Raw genomic sequence first — 15,407 nt, forward strand, 5'->3', positions numbered from 1 at the left:
TTTACTGAGGTCATGTTAAGTTGGTTTGGGTCCTCTTGGCCCGGTCTACCTCCAGTGTCACTGTGACGTGTCACTTATGGGACACCTGTATAAATATAAAATATAGGTTTCCCGTAAATAAAACAGATTCATAATGTTTTTGGAACTTCTCACCTCTATGTGTAGTGAAGCCTTTTTTCATAGCATCTTAATTTTCTATATTAATAAGTACAAACTGCATCAAAGTAATGAGAGTCCATCGAATTAATCGTGAATCGATAGGACTAGGCAGGTGGTCCAAATCGTGCGTCAATTGATAGTTAAGTACATTTCAAACGATTCTAGTTTGATTTGCACGAACTGAACTACTGAAATAATCAATTGATAGTAATTGGTCGTGGAAATGATCCATAAATACCGCTTTGCAGATGATTCCCAAGTTCTAATAATGAGACTATAAGCAACGTAATGCTACACAATGTACCTGATGATGATTTAACCGAGAATTTATCCTGTTTCGTAAATTGTAAAGCCAAATTTATATAATGTATTATATATTAAATAATGTAATATACCTAATATGTATACTGGGAAAACGGCTAAGATTTTTGATATGGTAGGCAACTTTGTCAGTAGAAACGGGCGCAACATTCAAAATGTAGGTATATGGGAGATCTATCCCTCGTGAGTCTCGTGACTACATTTTTCAAATTGGCTGCTTTTTCTACTGACCAAGCTCATGGTAAGAGTACTGTTTAGGTTTAAATTTCGATTCTTCAAATAATTGTATATCGGTTCACCGTTACCGTTACCGTTAAGTGACTGCGCCAGCCAGCAGTTCTGCTGCAAGGGCGCAGAAGCGTTAGTCACACAAGAGAGGGAGGGACGGAGAGGCTCATCGAGCTTGCTCAAATGCACGGGCTGGCACGATCCAGGCCGTCGGTCAGAGGCGTATGCTACGGTATGCTAACAACCACCACCGTCGAGACAAACCTGTTCCGAGCTAGGGCGTGTATTCGGGCCTATGTATTCCTCCCATCATCTGCCGCCCCGGCATGCTCAACTGACCTTCCTGCCCGAGACACCGGCGAGCCAATAATACAGGTGGGGAGTGTGGGGCTGGTGCAGTCGAGGATAGGAGTTGACGGGAGTAGAAGAACCAGACCGAATACCAGCATCGTGCCCATTGTATATCGGTTCAGTAAAAAACTACATAAGGATCAGTTTGTAAATGTGTTATACACCTGAATATAAGTTACCTGTAGGGCGACGAGAGACTTAGCCTGCTCCGAGATGAGGTAGTGGAAGGGTTCCGGCTGGGAGCGCAGCTGCAGGCACTCCATGCCCGACCCGCCCGAGCCGCCGCTGGCGCTGTCTCCACCGCCCGTCTGGAAACCAAGGAATCATAGTTACAACAAGTTCTCTCAAAACTATGAACCAGGAGCGTTGTATAAATAATAACCAAACTTTAAATCGAATAATAAAAAACAAATCGAAGATAGCACCCGTCTCTATGGAGGGAATCGCTGTGTATTATTATTATTATTGGGGTGGTATCGGGCCTTTGAGTGTCACGTCGACCACGTATTGATCTATTGTGACGGCCCTTTAAAGTTCATTACTAATGCCCGTTGCATCCAGAAAATTACAGATGCTTTGGGCCGTAACGTTCTGTACCTCATAGGGTTGCAATACATGCCGCCCTAAGTAGGTACTTCTTTTTGACATTAGTGGTCCACAGGAACAGAGAATGTGCATAGCAGTCTCCTCTGACTCCTGGCAACCTGCATGTCGCATCTTGTTTCTTGCCAATTTGAAACATGTGCTTGTCCAACTTACAGTGTCCAGTCAGTATTCTAGTCACCGCGCAAGTTTTGTGCCTTTTGAGCCCCAGAAGCTCCTTAGCGATTTTGCTGTTGAACCCTTTGATTAGAGCTTTCGAGTGTACTTGTCCTTTAGCGAACTTGCACCAATCGATTGCTCTCTTTTTTTCTAAGTCGCTGAGCAGAGAATATGCATCCCGTTTTGTGATTCCACAGAACGGTTTTGGGCCGACCAGGGGTGTGTCTGCGCCCTTTCTTGCAAGTTCGTCTGCTTCGTCGTTTCCGTTAATGTCGGAGTGCCCTGGTACCCATCTAAGTGTGACTTTGTTGGAGTTAGCCAGTGCATTTAGGTTTGTTTTACATTTCTGGACTAGTTTTGAGTTTGACTCAAGGGATTCTAGTGCCAGCAGAGCAGCCTGGCTGTCTGAGTTGATGTAGATATGTTGGTGTCTTAGGTTTCTGTCCAGGTTAATCTCCGCACATTTGTTGATGGCGAAGACTTCTGCCTGGAAGATTGAGGCCTTTGTGCCCATGCTGACGCTAGCTCTGAGCTTAGGTCTCTCACCATCGATCCCACATCCTACATCATTTACTTTCTTTGAACCATCCGTGTACCAGATGTGGCTTCCCTCTTCAACGTACATTTGGTTGTTAGTCCATTTGTCTCTAGGAGGTATTTCTACTGTGTACAGTTTGGTGAACTGACATTCGGTGTGCGTGTCATCAGTGGGCATGCTAAGGGTTGTATTTGCAAAAACCCAGGCCTTTAGTTTGGCTAATGCTTGGGAGCGCCATTTTGGCCTATTTAGCGTGCATATTCTGTAGACGCACTGCTTGGCCTCCTTTTGCACCTGCAGATGGAGTGGTATAATGTCCAGCAGTGCATCTAGGGCCGCCCCCGGAGTCGAGGAGAAGGCGCCTGTCGCTGTTAAACAAGCCGTGCGTTGCAGGCTGTTTAGAGTTTCTATTGCCGTCTTTTGGTTGGTTTTGTTACACCAGACTGCGGAGGCGTAGGTGATAATTGGCCTCACTACCGCTGTGTATAACCACATAGCAATATTGGGTCTTATGCCCCATGTTGCTCCTGCCATTCGACAGCAAGACCACATGGCCATTTTCGCTTTTTGTATAATATTTCTCAGGTGAGGGTTCCAAGTTAACTTTTGGTCGAAAATAACCCCTAGATACTTGACCTCTTCTGAGAATGGTATTATTTGTCCATTAAGTCGAGCTTTCGTTTCCTTGTGAATGGTACTAATACAGTCTTGCTCGGATTAATGGACAATTCATTTTCTCTACACCATTTGAATATTGTGTTTAGAGCTCCTTGCATTAAGTTGGATATTGTGTGGAGGCAAGGGCCTTTGACGACGACTACAAGGTCGTCGGCATATCCTTGTGTGTCAAAGTCTTGGCCTGACATAATTGCAAGGAGTTGGTCCACTACTAGGGTCCATAATAGTGGGGATAAAACTCCTCCTTGTGGGCACCCTTTTGTGGTATAAAATTCATGTTCTGTAGTATGGAGGGTCAGAGTGGCTACTCTGTTAGAGAGCATGCTATGTACCCATCTGGTGGTGGTTTCGTCTACTCCCTTTGATTTCATACCGTTGAGTATGGTCTCTGTGGGCGTATTGTCGAAAGCACCTTCAACATCAAGGAACGCACATAGAGCGGTTTGCTTTTCCTCTAGGGTTTTCTGCACCTTGTCAACCAGGTCAAGTAGGGCAGTCTCCGTAGATTTACCCTTTTGGTAAGCATGTTGGTTTACACTAAGTGGTCTTTCCACCAGGTATTTCGCTCTAATGTGCTGGTCAATGATTCTTTCCATCGTTTTAAGTAGAAACGATGTTAGACTAATAGGTCTGAAGGATTTAGGTTGTGAATAGTCCTTTTTCCCTGCTTTTGGTATGAAGCGTACCCGCGTAATCGCTGTGTAGCTTAGACGTATTAAACTTACTACACACACATACGATTGAATGCAAGTTATGCAGGTAGTAGCCATGGGATAATAGTACATTTTCTTGCAAGTGTATGAGCCGCGTTAGGTGAATAAAATACACGGGAAGAGTACATAATTCTGAAGAAATATTATGATGCCGCCACCTATGTATCTTCATAGGAGCTCTGCGTGAAGCAATCGGTTACAATACCTATGGAAATTGATAATTTCCAAGTAATCAGTCCCCGCTGGTGGTACATGGAGGAAACTCTGTAATGTCACAGTGTTCCATCTACCATGAAATTGCGTCAAGCCTGAGTGCGCGCGCGCCCGGACAACCCGCGTTTTGTTTTCCTTTACGACTATTGTGCTTGTTGTGATTCTATGGTGCAAGTATTGCAAAATGGTAAACGAAACAATATTTGTTTAAAACATAAATCAGCATTTTATCATATGTTTACCACGCATGAAGGACGAAGGTACTTAAAAGGGTCTATATAACTTTAATTAATGCGTTGTGGTCAGTGAATAATTAGGCGTAGGGTGACTGCTATAGTTACTGACTTCATTTGGCTTGTTTCTTTCTGATTTGTTAGGAGCGGCCAATAACTATAGCAGTCACCCTACTTACTGACACTTATACGTTAATAAAACTGGGATAAACAAAGATCACTTTGTTGAAACAGTTTCAAGTGAAATATGCCAAGATAAGACTGATAGAAAGAATCCTCGAAAGTATAAATAAGTGGAATAATCCAAAGATAACAATCGTTGTCCGCCTCAAACATCTCGTTGACATTGTTCAGATATGTCGAAACTTATTGTAGAAACTATTGTGTTGCGAGTCAAGTCTGAAACGCGTAATTCGCTATCTGCGCAAAGAAAAGAACAATACCTTGTTTATATCCCGAGTACACATTTGACACATCACGCTTTTAACAACGCCTTTCAACTTTATTTTATTACACGAAAGTTAACATTTGTGAGAGGATGTTATCGAATCGTTCGGCGACTCATAAATCAGGCACGATTGAGCCGTAAAGAGAGACCGGCAATCACCAGCAGTTTCACTTGCAATTTAATACAGGAGATTAGCGATGTCAATCAAATGCACTTCGAAGATAATAACGAGATAAACCTTCGAACACGACTGAAACAACTGAGGTACCTAACCTAACCTAACTAGTTTTCCACAGTGGACCACGTACTTGAATAGAAATTTGCGGTGTATCACGCTTTATCATTATCGATAAAATAATCTTGACGTGACGGAGAAGGTTTTGTTATCAATGAGTTGCATGTCAGGTACAGTCATTGTTCAAATATGTGTCTGCTTTTATCCAGCAGGAGGTACTAATTAAGACTTCAAAGTACAGTTTGTGTATCAGTACTAACAAAACTATCGGTAGTTAAATAATTTTCATTAGGTTGCTACTGCACTGTTTGTTCGGTTATGTGTATAATTATGTACTAACTAACGTATGACGGCGAAAGTTCGTGGAACAAACCGGATGGGCGTGCTTCCTGCATACCAACCATTAGATTTTTCCACAATTGTAATTGAAAATTACAGTTTTCGATAATAGACGGATAATTAGTCAAAAACTGGTTTGTGCAGCGTGAAAGCAGGTTTCGGTGATTACCGGGTGTTGGTTGACAAACTGCGGAACTATCGGATATTTTGTTGTGACGTTTTGGAGGCGATTTCATGGTTTCACTTTCTTCGTTGCGTCACCAAGGCCGTGGCTAATTGTCGCCGAGCACTGATCTGCTAATGTGAAGTCACATTAGCTCTCGTGCTATTTCGTCGTAGGCAGGTATTGTTTGTTTTCAAAGACGTAACAAAAATATAGTTATGTACCTACTTTGTGTACGTGTGGAATTGTGGATGTAACAAATATGTGCTCAGGGAAACTTAATGGTACTTTAATGATTGTGAGAGTGTGAGTCACTATCAAACCCTATGATTTACAAGGGTTATAATAAAACAGCTTTAATAATAATAATAAAAAAAGACTGCTAAGTGCGAGACGGACTCGCGCTCGGAGGGTTCCGTGCTATTAAGATACCGAGAATTACCGAATCACAAACTGATTTTAATCGTATTTTGATATAAACTGTAACTTACTATATGCAATTTGTATATAGAATATATAGATATAGCTGAAAACTTATTCAATGCGAAATAATACGGATAACAACATTTGATAGATGGCCTAGTTGTTCTGTGTTCTGCGCCGGCGCATAAATGAACACCTACCTCATCAAGTTACTCGTAAAACGTACACCGTGTACGGAAATTAATATGTTGTCTGCTGCGCTTCGTTTTGATTCATAATTGTAAAATATTTGTATTATTCTTGTAACAGAAACAAAAAAAGTTGTTCTATATTATCTGACCTTGGTTATTTCGTTGCTACAGGTAGCTGGAATTATTATGGTCTAAGTTCTGCTTTGATAATAATTTAATAATATTACTTCAGCATTAATAATTAAGCATAATCGTTTTAGACGACGGATAGTGATAACCTTCTTACCATTACATCCGAAATTCTCTCTAATAATATGAAATGTTGATGATACCTACCTATGAAAGCACTTTGATAAATCATGAGTCATGATACAATTAATTAAAAACAGAATTTTAATAACGGCTGATCTGGTGAGTGTTGATCATTAGTTACTTACCTAAGTTAGGCGCTGAATGCTAAACTGAAACTTTCTATTTAAATCCAATATTGAATTAAAATAGTTCAGTTATTTACCTTAGCTACCTGAATTGCCTCTCTATTGTCTTCAAATAACACTAGATACTCTAGATATGCGTCATAACAGTTATTTAAGCTGCGTGTTAATAAATCGGATCTGTCGGCAACGTGTTCTCCTTTGGTCGTGTAAAAACGTATACACGTATTATTAAGTAATTACACGGTGTACTTTAGTCCCAATTAGCGTGTTGTACGCAAAGCCACACACGGAGCCGCGTACAGGTATTTATTTTAGTTAAGTGGGATGGAATATTCCATCCCACTTAAAGTCATTGAGTCTGACGAAAATAAGGCTGTTCGCACATACTTACCTACATTGACGTGTTTAAGAACTTGATATATCTATACGCATATCAATAAATCAATGATTCAAATTGTGATAACCAATTTTTTACAACCATTAAGAACTATTTTTAAATGTTAAGCAACTCCAAAAAGACGAATGAACGGACTATACAGGGTGCCATTTGAGTCGTGATCAGTAATATGTTTTTCTAACTTCATAAACAACGAGCAATTTAATGCCCCTACTCTTACTAAAATCAGACAAGATTTTTTAATTTTTTTTATTTATTTTTGTCATTTATTTTACTTTTACAAGTGACAATGTGGTATTTAAACAGCTCTGTAAGATATTTCAAATGAAAAATTAAGTAAATTTTATTTCTAACTGGGACAAATGACAAAATTGATGTCAATGACAGTTCCGATTCAAAGAGGTGATTCAATTTACTAATTTAAATACCTATCTTAATAAGCCGTTGTAATATCCTAAATCCACTTATAAAAGTAAAATAAATGACAAAAAAAAAACAAAAAATAGAAAAATATTATCTGATTTTAGTAAGTGTAGGGGCATTAAATTGCTCGTTGTTTATTATGGAGTTAGAAAAACATATTACTGATCACGACTCAAATGGCACCCTGTATAGTCCTATATAGGACGTACATATTTAGAAATAGGTAGGAATTGTACATAAAATAAACAACAGCACATTTCACTAGTAGTTTCAATGTCGGGTTTGATTTGGTTTCTAGCGCCGAGAGAGTCGGCGCCTTGTATGGGTAAATCTTTCTAATTAGCAGCTTCCACTTGCCATGAATAGCAGTACAAATTGATCGTGTGATGATGGCTTACAATGTCGATATCATTAGGTAGTGATTTCGAATTTCAGTCTTTGCATAGGGATTATATTGGGTAATACATATAAGATATTGAAAGACCATCAATGTGCACCTCATGTAATAAAGAATGACTTAAGAAATGCGTATCAATACGTCTTGGCAGTTATTTTAATCAAATATTTAATTTATAAACAATTATTGAATCACACAGAAAGTTCTATACATTTGTTTGCTTAGTCATGCAGCGCTTGGTTTAATTCTGTGGATAGTGCATTTCGCAAGCATTCGCTGTATATCAAGTTATCATTGCGAAATGGTTAGATGAATATTATTACACGTGCCAATTTGATAGAGCAGTCTAAAATAACTCTGCACCGACTTTGACAGAATAAAGTGTGGAAGTGCATATAAACGTCATTTTTAGGGTTCCGTACCCAAAGGGTAAAAAACGGGACCCTATTCTAAGACTTCTCTGTCCGTCCGTCCGTCCGTCTGTCACCAGGCTGTATCTCATGAACCGAAATGATGTATCTCATTTGCCGCTATAACAACAAATACTAAAAATAAAATAAAATAAATATTTAAGGGGGGCTCCCATACAACAAACACGATTTTTTTGCTCTATTTTTTGTTGATGGTGCGGAACACTCCGTGCGCGAGTCCGACTCGCACTTGGCCGGTTTTATTTCATAGAAATTTAACATTTTTGATGACATTTGCACACTTTGTGATTGAAAATGTTATGTAGAGTTAACTTGGTCCGACTCTAGCGGCCATATTCGAACTTTAAGATAGGTCAAATACTAGAGATTGAAACGATATGGAATGGATATGTCAGTGTAAAACAAGTGTCAAAAGTGACGCGTTTGTTTGAAGAAACGTCACTTTTGACACTTGTTTGACACAGACATATCCATTCCATATCGTTTCAATCTCTAGTATTTGACGTAAGTATCTTAAAGTTCGAATATGGCCGTAGTTCGCTGAATCCAACCCATGATTTTAATGTAATGAATGTAATGATAATGGTTCAGTTGATCAATCTAGGCAATTTTGTGGCTAGGTAAAGTTTCCTTGCCTTTTAGGCTAGTCTTAAATCTCAATCAATGAATAACATAATCTAGCTTTATTTACAAAAGAGTTGAAACATTTACAGAACACGTATTGGTTAACAAATAGCTCGAGGTTACTAACAACAGTAACAACAAACATATGTAGGTACATTCTACAAGACGGTTCGTGACGGCTACAACAACACAGTCATAAATTGCCGCACAAAAAAATAGGAAACGTATTATATTCGACCATGCCAATGCAAAAAATCGTGTAATGAAACTTCGAGATCGAGACAAAAAGTGAACTAGTGCAATTACTATACAATTTGAGACATTAACCGGGCGTGGCCGTGGAAAATCACTTATGATTAGGGGTTAGGTTAGAGATAAAACTACCCAATCGTTAAACTGGTTCGCATTTCAAACTATGCTGCCCATCATTTTTCAGATGCAGTCATTATTCCGTCACAGAATGACATCACATATATTAAGAAAACAAACGGCCGGGCTAAGCATACGGGGCGGGAGAAAATAGCAATAGTAAGCAAACCTGATTTGTACGAGTCGACCCTTGTACCAAAGTGAAATTGCAATAAACTTAACCAGAATCCACATACCTAATCACATAATGGATCCACTCGATGACCTCGCTCTCCCGTTCAATTAAACAAAATAGTATGCTTGACTTCGACTAGGCCAATAGTAGATTCTACGAGTACGGAGCTATAATGCCCATGGCTCCGTCAATTTGAAAATGCCGGTCTGAATATATCATTAAATTTGTCTGTTGTTGATAGATATCGGTACCTAATAGTTAACCCAGAAGAATTAAGTAGTAGCGAAACTGTGGTGAAATTGGCGATAATTTGTTGGCAAACAGTTGACACTTGCAAGGCAAAATAAAAGAAGGAGCAACGTGATCCAATCGAGCGTTACGAGCTTTCACTCTCCGACTTGTCCGCTCGGCTCGGACAAGGTTCATTTTCAAAACTAATAAAAACAGCAAATGACTAAGTAAGCAGAATATGCAGTAATAAGGGAAAGCTTAGATTACCTACACTACGAATGAAAGAAAATAGATAATAACTGACGATTTTGCACGAGTTTGGTTTGGAATTAGGTTTGGGATTAATTGAGATGGCTTGATTTTTAACATTAATTCGGGAATGAAAATGAATCGATAATCGATACATTGCTGCGTTTTCTAACTACGTAATAGCCTTTGCCTTACAGTTTGAAAAGGCAATGTTGGTAGGTATGTACCATGTACCTAATCTACCATGATGGCATTAGGTGAACTAATAATACTTAAACAGAAATAAATAGCTCCCGAGTCTTGTGACTATATATGTTACGCTACCTATCCATAAAAAAAACACTTGTAAGCACTTTTTGTATTAAAACTGTAGGTAAGGAGAGTTGCTAAACAACAGCTAGATTATAAATAGTTTTCAATAGAAAAGCGTACATTATTCATGCGATGTGTGATAATGAAATATGAATACCGAATACCGTTTGTATACTTCGTTGCAAGTAGCTCACGCATACGGAACAGCGCATACCTGTGAACAGCCGAGCGTGCGTCCGCGCTCCGCCCAAATAACTACGAGTATGCATGAAACTAAACCGTATCACGGTACAATGTACACACAGCTGCATAAGTGCATACCCACCTTATGAATGGAATTCATTAATAAAGTGGGTATGCACTTTTGCAGCCCGCTGTACATTCAATATAATTTCAACAGTATGTCGTACATCAGTGATTATAGACTACTTATTTAGAGGTATATACCTAACCGACCCGTATTCTGCCACCATAAATGTCAGTTATGTTATTTCGCTGTTGTAGACAAAGTATTGTATGCAGGTAACGGTACATATTAAGGGCTTGAAAGGGATTAAAACGACACTCGTGTTTTAAGACCTCTCATTATGTATCAGTTGCATAAACTACTACTATACCTAAACCTAGTATATTAAGAAGAAGGCCTGGAAAGAGTAAATGGTAAAAGAACCATAAATACTTCTGTTCCTTACCATAGATACTTAAACAAAAATAGGTACCTACCCTAGTTCATTAGAAGACGAGGAAAGGGAAAGCCAGTTTAAATAAGTAAGTTTAAGGTCATCTTGTCGTACCAGTAATTAAAATAAGAGAATTTTATCTTTTCTTATTCTGAATGGTGATTGACTGAGGACTGGCGAAGCAATGTCATTGTTAACAGATATGAATTGGTGTCGCAAGTCCATCAGCCATCACCCACTTATGACTAATCTATGATATTACAGACGCTATTCAATTATCTCAATATTTCAATGTCAGTTGAGTGCAATGTTTCGACAATAAATATCTACAACAACTAGACGTCTAGAATTTCTGAAACGGGCAGAAAGCATTACGAAACTTTTTTACAGTATTTTAGAGGTGTATTTTAAAATGTACATATTTAAGCAGATATACTGCGCTTTATTTAATGCCATAACACGAACAGTTTACGATATAAGAAAATATAGGAATATAAATATTCCTTTACATAAATAATACTCATAAAAATATGTTTTTTATTATTTCAAATCACTTAAATGGCAATCTAGCGTTACACGTTTAAGTCGTAGTCCGTCTTAGACTTCACTTTCCTATTATGTACTTACATATAAGTATATTACTTAGTAAAATTAAGGCAAGATCAAATGAAATGTATATTACGAGGGGCGTTCAATAAAAAGTGAGAATGAGTATGTTATATACAACTTTTATTAAATGTTATTTTATTTTTCGACATAGTCACCTTTTAGCATAATACACTTAGTATATCTTTTTTCTAAACTTAATATTCCATTTCTAAAAAAGGTTTCATCTTGAGTACTTAAAAATTCTTGTACTGCAGCGACTACCGCGTCGTCGTCTTCAAATTTCTTGCCTCTTAGGTATTCCTTCAATCTTGGAAATAGGTAGAAATCACTAGGGGCGAGGTCTGGTGAATACGGAGGATGCTTAAGGATATTGAACCCAGCATCACGTATTGCAGCCATTGCAACGGCGGACTTGTGTGCCGGTGCATTGTCCTGATGGAACAACACAATTTTCGAGAGTTTACCTCGCCGTTTTTCACGGATATCATTGCGCAATGTTGCTATTTGTTTGGCATATAAAGAGCCCGTAATAGTGGCTCCATGCTCGAGATACTCAATCATTACGACCCCTTTACCATCCCAAAAAACAGAGCCCATGACCTTACCGGCAGATGGGCCCACCTTGAATTTCTTCGGAGTTGGAGATGATGGCCTTTTCCATGTCATAGACTGCAGTTTCGTTTCAGGGTCGTAATGATGGAGCCTTGTTTCGTCCATTGTTATAAATCGCGCCAAAAAAAGTTCCCGGTCTTGCTGTATCAGGTCCAAAGCTTCTTGACAAATCTCGACTCTAGTTTGTTTTTGCGTGTCAGTAAGCATTCTGGGTACCCAACGCGCTGATACCTTTTTCATACCCAAGCGTTCATGTAAAATATTATGCACGCTCCCCGTTGAAATCTTTACATTTTCAGCAATAAAACGAACCATGACACGACGATCCGCCAAAACTAAGTGTTCGACTTTTTTCACAATTTCTTCAGTTACTGCTGTAGTAGGGCGTCCGGAGCGGGGGTCATCCATGGTCGATGTTCTTCCACGTCTAAATTCGGCGCACCAATGTGCGACTGTCGAATACGGAGGAGCATTAGACCTTAAAGTGTCCCGTAAATCTAAATTGACTTGGTCCGTAGAAAAAATTTTCAAACACAAGTATTTAATAACGGCGCGCAGTTCAATTTTCTCCATTTTCGCTAACGTACTCAACAGCATCGCAAAGAAATCGCCGCATTTTTTTTAAACAAAAAACAGTTAGTTTTTTTTTCATGGCAATCAGCTAGGTAGATTAGCTTTACCGGCCAGTATTTACTTTCCTAATATTTAAAGAGTTTGCATCTCATTCTCATTATATATTGAACGCCCCTCGTACTTTACAGCATAATATAATTTCTTCGGATCGAGTTGGACTATCCAACAGTTTTAACACTAACGCAAAACGCTTATGGTTTTTTGATTTCTAGTGCTTAGCTGGAAGTCACTAGTAACTACTCAGCAGTAACCAGATATAAGATAAGCGGATTGACTCGTAGTCCGTCTCCTAATAAGGCAAGCATTTAGAGGTTCATTGTTTCAACTAAGTGCGTGGGCGACCGATTGTTGCACCCACCATCTGTTCTGCTGATGAATTGCAGCGTGCGAAACGAATTAATCACAATTCTACATGCGTGCAAGCACTAACAACAATGGGCTAGGATTTGATAATGTGATTAATGTTATGTGTGAGAGATTTTTTATTAATTAAGTATTAAATGTTGTTCCGTAGCTATAGGGGCTGTTCATAAATTACGTCATCTATTTTTGACGATTTTTTGCCCCCCCCCCCCTCAAAATCATCCAAAAATCATGCTTCGAATGACCCCGTTTCCTCCTACGTCATGCTACCATCATCCGATGTCCAGACCCCCCCCCCCCCAATTTGAAATAACGTAATTTATGAATAGCCCCCTATCCATGAAAAAGGATATCTTACACTTTCTCAACAAAATATTCTTCTAGCAAATAGGTTAGAGTGGTCAAATATTTCGAAACACATCCTTATTTATATGGTAATCCTAGGTCTCGTGTTGCGTGTGCCGTAACTATCTATTTAATGCTGGCTGTGTGCAGCTAATTTGTCGTGATCGTGACATTGACATAACAAGCACAATAACCACTTAAATAAAATTAGTAGTAGTAGTAGTAGTAGTAATCACTTTATTGCACCTACACAATACAGGTTTACATAAAATTTACAGAAATAGAGGTACAACGGCGAATTTATCCCTATAAGGGATCTCTTCCATCATCAGGTAACTACATCTTCTTCTTCATTAGTTACCTACATAGAAGTAAGTATGCAGGTTATTGCATACAATATAGATTTTGAACAGCACAACTACTGTTGTAGTTAAACGGTAATTTTGACGGCGCAAATTGTGAGTCAATTACGCCATAATGCGAGGTCTCATGGACATTGGGGCAACGCGACCAACCGGGCATCCGCCTGCTCCGCTAGCAGCCAAAGCCAACACAATATAAACAAACATCCTAAGAGAACGACTCAAGGTCCCCAAATAAACCAAATCCCATTTAAAAGGAAACCATAGCAACTAGAAGAAATCCTTGTCTTCAATCGTTTCAAATTTTCAATTTGTCTGTCGGTAGTACTTATATACTTACTTAATTTCGGAAGATACCTCACACAGTATAAGAATTCAATATAAGTCACTTGTATTATGTACATACCCTTTTTAAAAACAGACGGAAACAATTTTGTTATTATATTATTAGACAACAAAGTAATAGACACAACAATAACAGTTAGGTATCTCTGACCGATCCGTCGCGGGTTGGCTTCAGATAAAATATTGACCCAGTGTCAGTCAGTAAATGGTCGAGATAGGGCAATTTCGTGGGAGTCGACTGATGCTTCGGTTCCTTATCGGGTTTACCAGGTGCAGTTATTTAAATTTATATGTTCAGTGCATGTTTAAATTCAAGTCAATGTTGTTCGGAACGAATTGACCGAGGTGTACATTGTAGGATATAAACATATAAGGGATATTTCGAAAGATAAAGCAAGAATATCTTTACATCGTAAAGCAAGATCAAACTTTATTAAGCTTAACTTGGCAACGAAATACGTTCGAGTAATTTAGGTAGGAGGCGAGGTCGACCAGATTTAGAACTTGTATAATTATAGGTATACAATTTAAACCAACAGATTTTTATTTTGATGATTTAAAATTAAATGAAGGCGTTATAATGAAGACAGTCTTTCTCTTCCATGTTCGAGTTTAGATTAGGAAAGTACCGTTATGTCCGTTATAGATATTTTAAATATAAGCAATCTGCCCAAATAAAGTGTCAGATCCATAAGTAGAAATGAATACCTATATGGAAAGTTGCCTCTCTAATGACATGTTATGAAAAAGGATGTTGTCATCGATATTCATAAATCATCGCATCAGTCGCGCCGCAATCATTATTGGAAATCTGTTGTCGATTGGGACAAAATGAAATGTTTCGATATAACATCAGGCCTATCGAACCCAGGCAACCGCACCAGCGGGCTCAACACGGTTCCATTTTTATCGACTATCACTATGCCCGTCCCTTTCGCACTTACATACTTGTTAGAACGTGACAGGCATGGTGACAAATGATAAAAATGCGACCGTGCTACTAGGGCAGGAGTATCAGGGAATGTTTCTGTGCGAGTATGATTGTTGTGATGGACCTCAAATGGATCGGACGGAGATCATGACGCGTAGTATAACGACCAAGACAATTTGTCTATTGCCTTATGAACTTTACGAGTAACGCGTACGAATGATTCATTCTACCAAAAATGTAATACCGAATTTCAAAGAAAGAGGGGTTTTCACCTTTGCTACTGCTTAGTCTGTATTTTAAAACCTATGCATCCTTACCTTACGTCAGCACGTCATGGCCAACAGAAGGACATTTAAATATTTTAAGGTACCTTAAAACGTTTACTACTTATATTTAAATATGTACCTACCTATGTATGTCATTACTAAATTACTCGTAATATTTATTTGTTTAACATGTATATCACAGAACGTTTTTTTTTCTAAAT

At 38.7% G+C, this 15,407-nt stretch overlaps 2 protein-coding genes across 2 annotated transcripts in view; both read right to left on the reverse strand.

The window, feature by feature from the left end:
- The window catches only part of LOC134648240 (striated muscle preferentially expressed protein kinase), a 99,611-nt gene that overhangs the window by 9,393 nt on the left and 74,811 nt on the right, over nucleotides 1-15,407 (reverse strand). The window contains exon 2 of the mRNA XM_063502763.1: nucleotides 1,239-1,367. Within this exon, the coding sequence (XP_063358833.1) occupies nucleotides 1,239-1,367 (129 nt within the window). The remainder of the gene's footprint in view (nucleotides 1-1,238; nucleotides 1,368-15,407) is intronic.
- The window catches only part of LOC134648429 (uncharacterized), a 132,915-nt gene continuing 119,472 nt past the window's right edge, over nucleotides 1,965-15,407 (reverse strand). Inside the window, exon 3 of the mRNA XM_063502984.1 lies at nucleotides 1,965-1,979. The gene's annotated coding sequence lies outside the window, so the exon portion shown is untranslated. The remainder of the gene's footprint in view (nucleotides 1,980-15,407) is intronic.

Source organism: Cydia amplana, chromosome 1 (assembly GCF_948474715.1).
Source record: "Cydia amplana chromosome 1, ilCydAmpl1.1, whole genome shotgun sequence".
Lineage (NCBI taxonomy): Eukaryota > Metazoa > Arthropoda > Insecta > Lepidoptera > Tortricidae > Cydia > Cydia amplana.